Below are 9,874 nucleotides of genomic sequence, written 5' to 3'. Positions count from 1 at the left end.
CCAACACCGCGGTTCCTGGTGTGTCCGCTGTGCCGTGCGTGTGATCATTGCTTGCACAGCCCTCTCGCAGTGTCCGTAGCAAGTATGGTGGGTCTGACACACCGGTGTCAATGTGTTCTTTTTTCCATTTCCAGGAGTGTATATATTTTTTCTTGTGGGTATTGTTTGATGTGGTTGTATGTACATATTTTCTCTAGCATACATATGTCAATGTTCTGACATATTTGGACTAAATACTTGTTATTGTTTCATTTTTCTCCAGTTTACTACACCAACTTTGCTGAAAACATCTGCTGTGAATTTTGATTTAGTTACAAATGAAATTTATTATTGTTAGTTCCTTAATTCACATGCTGATTACGAATGAGGTATCTCATTACCTCACTTTCACCGTTCAGTACTGGTCTTTGCAATGTGTCGCTGCGTTGACGTTTGGTCTAGTGCACATGTATACAGCCTTGCTAGTACTGTGGGCTGCTAACACCTCACTGTGACTATGTAAACACAAAACAACAGTTAAACTCAATTATTTCTCATGATTCGTTTCGCAAATATTCATTTTATTTAAGACACTACAACAATGTATTTTAATAGAAATACTATTTACACAATTTAATTTGAAACATTTCACTTCATTGTTGCAGAGATTCAAAAATTAAGTGCCATGAAATGAGTTATTATTTCGAATTAGGAACCCTTGCTCCAGTGTCTAATATTCGTGGCTCAAAATAACTAAGTTCCAAAAGCGACTACCCTCTCTTTTCTGGGAGGGAAACTGCAAGATCGAACAGTGAGATGCGGACCTCCATCAAATGCGTAGGCTACAGGCAGTGCATCCCTGGTCTAGTGTGAACGCACCACCATTTGACGACATCTATGCCTCCCTTTTAGTTGTTTTGACATAAAGTGTGAATCGGCATTTACAGGAAAGTGTCAGTCATGTTACTTTGTAAGCATTTTGTTGGCGACAAAAACTCTTTACTGCACATGCTGAGACCAGAGACATTTCTATTCTACCGTATGCCGACTTCAAAGTTAATGATTGTGAATTCGAAATACCGAACTGCGATGGGAAGTGGTTTGTGAAAGCGATGCAAGTGCGAATTAAAGCTATGCGACATCAACTTTAAACGTGGAAACAGAGACCATCGGGACCGTTTCCGTGACATTTTTTAGAGTTACATTAGGTAAACTGTATTTGCTATTCATGTATGCCTGAATTTGTTTCCTGTATACGTTATTCTTTGGTAGAAACCCCTAACCTTTTTCTATCAACACTAACATCATAAGTCATGGGTGTTGTACTGTCTGCTACACGACGCGCGTTAAATCGTTTTAACGTTGAAAATCGAGCAATGAAAGAAATTTCTAAGGAGAAACCTACGCCAGCTCCCAGGCACCCATCGATGAGCCTCGCTATTGAAAAAATGGCAAAAGGTTGATCAAAAGGTTATTCATGAAGTATGTTTTTCTAAGAAATCAACAGTTTTCGAGTTGGATTTATATAGTACTTAATTAATTGTATCTGTTACAGAAAACACAGATGTACTAAACCATGAATTGACGAAAAATACTGCTCTCGATAGTCGTTTGAAGCAAGTGTTTGTTACTTCCAAGGATACGCAGGTAATAAGATTTCAGGAACTTAAGACAGTCAAACTAATTTTGATCCTCGGATTATTCGTGTCGTTGGAAATGTGAACTCCCGTTTGTGTGTGTGTATTGTTTTTGATTTCAAGATTCTATCCACAGTTTTAGCCAAGGTGAAGTATTGTCATTAAGGTTTCACTAGCGTACTAGATTTTTTCATAACCCTTGTGCTCATGTTTCTTGGGACTTCAGTGTCTTGCCTTTTCCCCAGTATATATTGGAAAGGGTGTTGAACAGTAGCTAAACTGACCTGCTATGGTGTATGTTTTGATCTCTTTGTATTTTTCACCTACAAACGATTAGCATCTATGCATATTCTTCTCAATGTCAGCATTACCTGTTAAGCAATGCCCTGGTACATAACACTGAAAATAAAAATAAGTATATGTGTTGTAAGCAGTCCTTATTATGTTGGTATGTAGGTAACAGCTACTCTGTGAGAAGCGTCTGTATATTTTTAACACAAACATTAAACAAGTAGCAGTCCATAAACAGCATCTGCTTAGTGACTGAGGAAGAAGCAACTTTTTTTGTAAGTAGCAGGCGTATTGCAATTTGTATTATGTGTCTTCAAGGTTTTTTTTTTTTAAATTACTAACACATGTCCCATCCATCTCCCCCCCCCCCCCCCCCCCCATAATTCCATGTGGTTGATACAGTACTAATTGAAATATAGTATAACATCTTATATCACCATACTTGTTGATAGTGTTATTAGTCACAGCTGGGAGAGTGTATTGTATTTTCAATACTTCCAGTTGTTTGTAGGTGTACAGAATTATTTTTTGAGAACGGGCTATCCTGAATCATGTATACATTGATATGTGACACTAATTTGATGATTTAAAGAACTCAAATGCCTAGCTATGCAGGTCTAAAGTTTTGTGCAGTTGCAGATGTTTTTGTTTTGTGCATAGTCTCTCACTTTTAATTTTGTTGCTCTGTTTCAGCCTGAAGTTTCAGAATCTACTCGCCCGTTACCTCAGTCACGCAAAGCAGTAGAGTCTCCTGAATTTGGATTTGAAGAACCAGCAATGATTCCACGAGGGCGATTTAGTTTACGTCAAGCCCTTCAGTTTATTACACTCCATCAGGAAAACCCTAAGGAAAAGACTCCAGCTTTATTAGCTAAAGAATACAACTTAGATCCTGTTATCATGGGTGAGTTTACTGTTTAATTCAGATATTGAAATATGGGTAATTTAAACACAGTTTTAGTAGTGACGAAAAAACTAGTAACCACTCCAAAGAGACATCTCACGAATGCGTGTAGTGCTACCTCTAACCGCGATAATGGCTATTCTGCAAGGAAGTAGTTAACAAGTTTGCTTGTGTATGCCACATCCAGCTGAAATTACTTGTCATTTCCTGACCTGTTCCATTCACAAATGTGAAGAAAAATGACTATCTATGCACCTCCATACAAGCCCTAGTTCCTGTTATTTGTGGTCCTTGTGTGACATGTATAAAGGTGGCGATAATCGTTCTGTAGTAAGAATTTACTGGTATTGGGGATGAAAAATTGCAAACTACCCAATTGAAGAGCAGGTTTTTATTTGCAACCACAAGCTGTAGTAAAGCAAAACTTGCTTTTTAACTCAATAAAGAAGACTAGGAAAACTGATGCTGGTCTTAACAAAGAAACAGTGAAACTGTAAGTGTTGAAAGTGAACAGGAACAATATAGGTCAGTCAGATATGTAAATATCTTGAATGTAGTGAAGCTAAAGAAAAATGGATGAAGGAACTCAAGAGATAAATACAAAATTGAAATAGAGTAACTTCAATGCTACACACAAACTAATAATTGCTCCAGCAAGTACAGGATAAGGCGAAAAATAATAAGATATGAAAAAGGTAAATGGACAATGGAAGCAGGAAATGAGGCAAAAACATTAAAACATTACTTTAGAAGCTTCAAAGTTGTCCTAAGAAATGAGGCCAATTTAAAATGAGCACAATGTAAACATGATAGAATGGAATCAGTACTTATTTCTGAATTTCAAACAACTTTGCACAGTTATGCATAAAAAGTTGAGCCAAATTCTTGTGGGCATCAAGCTAAGGGGCAGAACAAGAAATATGCTAGTTTGTGAAGGAAATTTCTGTAAGTAGCGAAGTGCCATTAGATCTTGAGAATAACATAATTATTATACTTCTAAGAACAGTAAGAGTGGATAGGTGTGCAAATTATTGCACAGTTTATCTAATATCACATCTGTCCAAAATACTTGAGAGAATACTCTGCTGAAGAATGGAAAGGACCAATGTGGTTTTAGGAGTAGTAGTGGTATTGAAAAAACTGTTTTACCACAACTGTTAATAAAGTGGGCAGATTTAGAGGGTCGACAGAAGCGTCTGATCCCACGCGTCGGTTTTGACCCGTGACGTAAGGGTGTTGTCGTGTGTGACGTCATGACGGCGCGGAGTTTGGTTTGAGTGTGGCTGTCTCCAGTTCTGTTTTATCTTATTTTATTTATGTTTCTGATCTGTTCGTTCCATCTCGTGACATTTTTTTTTTTTTTTTAATTTAAAAACACTTATTACTTATTTTAATTATCTGTTTCCTCGAATTTCTGTTTTAGTTTGTTATATTTATCTTTCTGATCTGTTCGTTCTATCCCGTGAGATTTTTTTTTAAAAAAAAAGACAAAAAACACTAATCAGCTACTGAAGCATCTTTATCTTCTATGGGTTGCAGGGGTTACGACCCCTGGGGAGGTGGGTGGGTATTCATGCATGGCTGTCTTCTCTTACACGTTGTAGCTACGCAAGGCGTCTAAATTTGTTTATATTTAGTTTGCCCCCCACCCAAAACACCCCATTTCCCGCGCTTGTCCCGTTAGTGTCATTAGGCTTCTTGTGGAAAGTGTGTGTGTTTGTTTTTGTTTCCGCCATATTTGTGACGTCGTGGGTCAAAGCAGACGGGTGACGTCATGGGTCAAAGCAGACGGGTGGGATCGGACGCTTCCGTATTTCCGATTTAGAGAATTGAGGAAGCCTGATGAAGGCTTTTTATAAAGAGGACCATAGAATGTATGTGAAGCTACATGGAATGATAAGGGGGCAAAACTTAGGAAAGGAGCAAGACAGAGTTGCTCTTTGTCACCACTTACATTTAATTTTTACATTGAAGATGCAGCGGTGGTAGTAAAGAACTGACTCAATGAGGAATTTTTTGTCATGTGCAGAAAATCAACATGGTGTGGTTAGGTGATAACATACCAGTAGTCACTGAAAGTGGACGGGGTTGCCTAATGAAATAGAATTTGTGCTGGCTGGCTATAATGTATTCATAAACATAAAGAAAATGATGATGATAGGGTGTACGGCAAGCGGATGTATTATATGGACAAGTGTTGTAACTTGGACAACAAACATTTGAAGAGATGAACAGATTTTGCTATCTGAGATACAGAATGGATGAAGAAATACTTAAGGACTGCATGAAACAAAAACATGTTCTATAAAAATAAACAGTTGCTAACATCCAGAAATATAAACCTCGAGACCAGAAAAATATTAATGAAAGCAATGCTGGGAGCACAGCTATGTATGCGTGCGAAACATGTACAGTGGGGAAGACACGAATGAAATGATTAGAAGCCTTTGAAATGTGGTGTAACCATTGAAAATTAGATGGATTGAGGAGTAAGGAAGGAAGGCACCCTTAAAAGTCAATGAGGAACAAGTGTAATTAATTGAAGAGAGAGGTTGGGCACATACAAAGATGTGAGTTATTGCTGAAAAACTGGTTGAAGGAATAGTACAAGAAGGCAATCATAGGAGTACCCCTAGGTATGACAATATAATTCAGGTTGTTGTTGATGTAGGGTGCAACAGATATGTTGAAATAAAGAGATAACTAACAATCAATGGGAATGGAAAACTTTTTAGGGGAAGGGGGGCCCCACTTTCTTATAAACTTAATTACGCAACCAAAATATGAAAAGATGGTTCTTCAGAAACATTCTACATCTAGCTTACAGATTTGTAAGCTTTAAAGTATTCAGTGGCAAAATCAGTGAAGAAACAAAGGGGGGGGGGGGGGGGGGGGGAAGTCTTCTGGGTTACTATCAATCAATTTGCAAGATTTTGGGGACATTTTGAAAAGCATATTCTCTCCTTGCAGCTTCTAGTGAAGCAGCAATGTGAAATTTTCTGTGTGTTAATACAGACATTGGTGGCAGTGAGCATTTAATGTGGTGACAGCCAGTCCAACAGTGTAGCAGCTATACCACTACCCATTGCTGATCTCCAAGGTGTTAGTTGATGTCTCCCATGTCTCTTCTGTTTCTAACACAATTTGATAACAGACCTCTTTCAGTTGCTTCCTTTATCACACTACCATACACCATCACTTTGTGTAATTATAGGTTGGAGAGAAATGCATTGCCAATATCTTGGATAGAGAGGAATGAGTTAATCAGCTTTGCCACTTTGGGATGGATGGATAGATAGTGTTGTTGTTGTACTCCTGCTCATTAAAGGATTCATCCAAAAGTAGGCGAAGTTTTCATTCTTTTTACATAGCCCTTTCGATGACTCATCACTTCTATTATTCGGTGAGTGGTCTCCTTGAGTCCTAAATTATTAACATCCAACCTTGTTGTTTTTGAAACTTTGCTCTGTGAATGTTTTATGATAGAAAGAGGGGCTAATGCTTAGATCAGGGTCAGTCGCGGTGATGCTTATCTACTGCTCATGGGTTGGCAGCGTCAGTTTTGCAAAGCCAGTAGGATGATTTTTTGACATAACCAATGATATGCAAGAAGAGAGGCAATGTATTTCTAGTCTGGAAATTGAAACCAGTTCTTGTTTCCTGTTTTTTGGTTTATTAGTGAGTTTCAACAGAAATATTTTGTGATGATAGCAGCAAGCACCACAGAGGACTGATGTTGGTGCACATCTCTTGGTGTAGTTGTAGAGATATGAAAATGTATCATATGTGGTGGTCAAATGAAAATGCACTCGAAAATAGTCGCACATTTGATTTATTAATCAACACTGATCCAACTACTTTCTCCCATGATTTAACTAAAAAACATTGATCCATGTACCTCCTCTCATGATTTAATTAAAAACATTGAGCCACTTAGTGTAATGTGCAGATCGATTGCGTAGCAACTCAAATCAGAGCAATATTTCAGTGCTTTTTCTAATATATCATGGGTTGCAATGCTGTCCTCGGTTTGCAGATACTAGCATGGTTTATCGTCATTTACAGCAGTGTTTCACCCTTTCTTCAGAATGTGTTTCTTCAAAACATGAGCCGGTTGGTGTGGCCATGCGGTTCTAAGCGCTTCAGTTTGGAACCGCGTGACCGCTATGGTCGCAGGTTCGAATCCTGCCTCGGGCATGGATGTGTGTGATGTCCTTAGGTTAGTTAGATTTAAGTAGTTCTAGGGGACTGATGACCTCAGTAGTTAAGTCCCATAGTGCTCAGAGCCATTCAAAACACGTTGTCTGCACGCTGTTCTCTCATTAGGTGTGTAACACTAACAGTTGACACTCTTTCTTTTGTTCCAATCGTAACTCATAGCAGGTATTGACAACATTACTGCACAAAACTGGCCCTGTTCTAGACATTGACCAAGAGAGACACAAATATATTTGGAGACACCTAAATAAACTAATCAAAGAAAAATGCCATTTGAGTGTGTTGCCATTTGCCATTAATGGGCACTGGAAAGAAATAGAGGAGGAAGTAAGTTTACAGTTGATATCTTGCCAACTATTGTGTCAATAGAGAAAGATGACAAGCAAGGGATGGACGTGGCGGCAGGATTCAGAAAATTGAGAGAGCTGGCCTTTGAGGTTGACTGAAAGATTCTGCAGTCACCAATGTACATTTTGCATAAGGACCATGAATATAAGAGAAATTAGAGTTTTTATAGAGGCTTATAGATGGTTGTTTCTCCCTCACTTCTTTTGGGAATGGAACAGGAAAAGAAATGGGAAAGGGTTAATAGTGATGAAAGATACACTCCATCACTTGCCGTATATATATATATATATATATATAACTATTTTAATGTAAAGTGTATAATTCACTTGAATGTAACATTGGTAAAGTACCTGTGACTACCTGTGGGAGTGCAGTGTAAGATGTGTGTCAAATGTCTGTAGAATATGGTGAATTTGTGTGTAGAATCGAAAATATGGTAAATAACAAAACTGTATATCGCATGTATGTTTCGCACCATTTGCGCCCTAACAACTTAAATATTTATTTATCAAGTGTAGATGAAAGTGGATTGTAAACTGCTTCATTATGTACTGTCATTAATATCTGAAAATAAGAGACATGTAGAATATTAATAACTGATAAGTAATGTAATAATTCTGTTTACAGAGAAAATTCTTACCTACTACAAAACATTTGAAGTTTATATACCTGAAACAAAGGGAAAATCACGAGGAAATGCACTGGCAGAACCAGTCAAGTCACCACAAACAGAGTTGCAAGCTGGAAAGACATAGCTAGTATCGAAAGATTTTTTTTTCTGTATTTATTTGTAAATAATTTGATTAGTCGTTGCAAATTTGTTGTAAGCAAATTTAGAACCATTTATTTACTGTCATACAGTGTCATATTTACAATTGTTTTTGCTATGGAGCAATTAGATATGTATGTATGTAATTAAAGAGTGAGGAAAAAATGTGTACCTTGCATGCAGAGCCTAAGCACTCTGTTGCTGCCACTGCTACGTTGTTAAGTTTGTGAGTATCAAGAAGGTGGTTACTCCACAACTACGAAGACAGTGTCAAAGAAAACAGCACGATCCTTTGTGCCTTTGTACACACAATATGAATTATCATCGATATTTGCTGTCTAAGAGGAGCTTCAACTTACTTAAACAAGAACTGAAAGTAACTTGAAGCATGTCTCTGAATCATTAGCTTTCAGAGTTACATATGTACATGTGTTACGAAAGAGGATGAAGGAAGAGAAGGGCAGGGGCAGAAAAAAAGATAGCCTAAATCACAGTGTAAATAGAACAGGAAACAAGAGAAGGGTGAAGCATAGGGAGGAGATGAAAGTTAAGATTAGGTTGAAGTGAATGGCAGGAATGAGTTACTTTCTCCAAAAGTCAGAAGCTCTAGCTCGAGTAGATGACACATGTATGACCTGAGTGGTGAAAAATGTATCTAGGTATGTGCTGTTATGATGCTTATCATGTGTCCTATCAGAGTAAAATCTACGATAATTTAGTCTGACTTTGTACAGAGAAAATTCTTACCTACTACAAAACATTTGAAGTTTATATACCTGAAACAAAGGGAAAATCATGAGGAAATGCACTGGCAGAACCAGTCAAGGTAGATTGCTCACTTGCCTTTTGATATCAGTCTAATAAACTTCCATAAAGTGTCTCACCAAAACAACCAATTCTTAAATAATTCAGTATGATTGAATGAAAAAGTGGCCTTTATTTTAATAGGTTGGTTGGTTGTTTAATGATTTGTAAATATATAGTACTGTAGTTTCACTATTGCCTTACAAAATGAATACTCCCTTGAGGCTTACAACAACACTGTTGGTGTTTTGGTCAGCATTGTTGTCTGATGTCCTCTTCTTTACAAATTAAATACTGCAATCTCAGACAGCTCTCATTGTCTTTGTGATTTCTAATCCTTGTTGATTAAGTAAGTATATATTGGAAAGTGCATTCACATCTTCGTAAGCAAGATTCCACATTAATGTGTAACTTTTACTATTTAGGCAGAGAAATAATGCTGAAGCTTTGACCACCTACTCTCAAGAAAGCCTATCTTAAGTATACATGAGATCATAATGTGTGCTACCATGAATTTGAAAAGCAATGTCATTTTTGGTATTACTGTCGTGTGGAGAGAACAAAGGAACCATGTGGACGTCTTAAATCTTCACATCCATCTTTTTGGAGATGTTTGCAGGACCTGTTGTTAGAAACAGGATGTCAGATTAAACGTCTTTCTGCCATCTAGTTTCCAAACTTAATTTTATTTGTCTACCAGTTAGGGCAATTTACTAAGCCATCTTCAGACCCTCGAACGACGTGTAAGAAGATTCCACCTTGATTCTGATCATAACAGGGGCCAGCAATACTGGTATTAGTACATTTCTGCGTGCTATAGCGATGTCAGCATATGCTGGTTGAAGGTATTGCTGTAGCAAGCAGAAATCTAGTACTAACAGTATTACTGGTCCATTTTGATCAGAATCAAGGTGGAATCTTCCT

The 9,874-nt window shown here is 37.6% G+C and overlaps 1 protein-coding gene across 2 annotated transcripts; it reads left to right on the top strand.

Moving 5' to 3' along the window:
* Positions 1-938: 938 nt before the first annotated feature.
* LOC126482179 (protein NDUFAF4 homolog) lies at positions 939-9,252 on the top strand. Of its 2 annotated transcripts, XM_050106161.1 has the most exons (5): positions 961-1,187; positions 1,291-1,437; positions 1,535-1,626; positions 2,601-2,811; positions 8,005-8,864. In XM_050106161.1, the coding sequence occupies exons 2-5, from the start codon at positions 1,293-1,295 to the stop codon at positions 8,130-8,132; spliced, it is 576 nt and encodes a 191-aa protein (XP_049962118.1). In that variant the 5' UTR covers positions 961-1,187; positions 1,291-1,292; the 3' UTR covers positions 8,133-8,864. The 2 variants fall into 2 exon arrangements, with proteins under 2 accessions (XP_049962125.1, XP_049962118.1); XM_050106168.1 differs by lacking the exon at positions 8,005-8,864 and adding an exon at positions 8,881-9,252 and having other exon boundaries at positions 939-1,437.
* Positions 9,253-9,874: the final 622 nt, after the last annotated feature.

Source organism: Schistocerca serialis, chromosome 1 (assembly GCF_023864345.2).
Source record: "Schistocerca serialis cubense isolate TAMUIC-IGC-003099 chromosome 1, iqSchSeri2.2, whole genome shotgun sequence".
In the NCBI taxonomy this organism is placed as follows: domain Eukaryota; kingdom Metazoa; phylum Arthropoda; class Insecta; order Orthoptera; family Acrididae; genus Schistocerca; species Schistocerca serialis.
The sequence above is the reverse complement of the archived record's forward strand: the minus strand, read 5'-3'. Positions and strand labels throughout refer to the sequence as shown.

Coding starts and splice junctions, on each gene's coding strand:
- LOC126482179 (XM_050106161.1), top strand. CDS start 1,293: ATGGGTGTTGTACTGTCTGCTACACGACGCGCGTTAAATCGTTTTAAC. Junction 1,438..1,534: donor TATTGAAAAAATGGCAAAAG/GTTGATCAAAAG, acceptor TATCTGTTACAG/AAAACACAGATGTACTAAAC. Junction 1,627..2,600: donor TTACTTCCAAGGATACGCAG/GTAATAAGATTT, acceptor GCTCTGTTTCAG/CCTGAAGTTTCAGAATCTAC.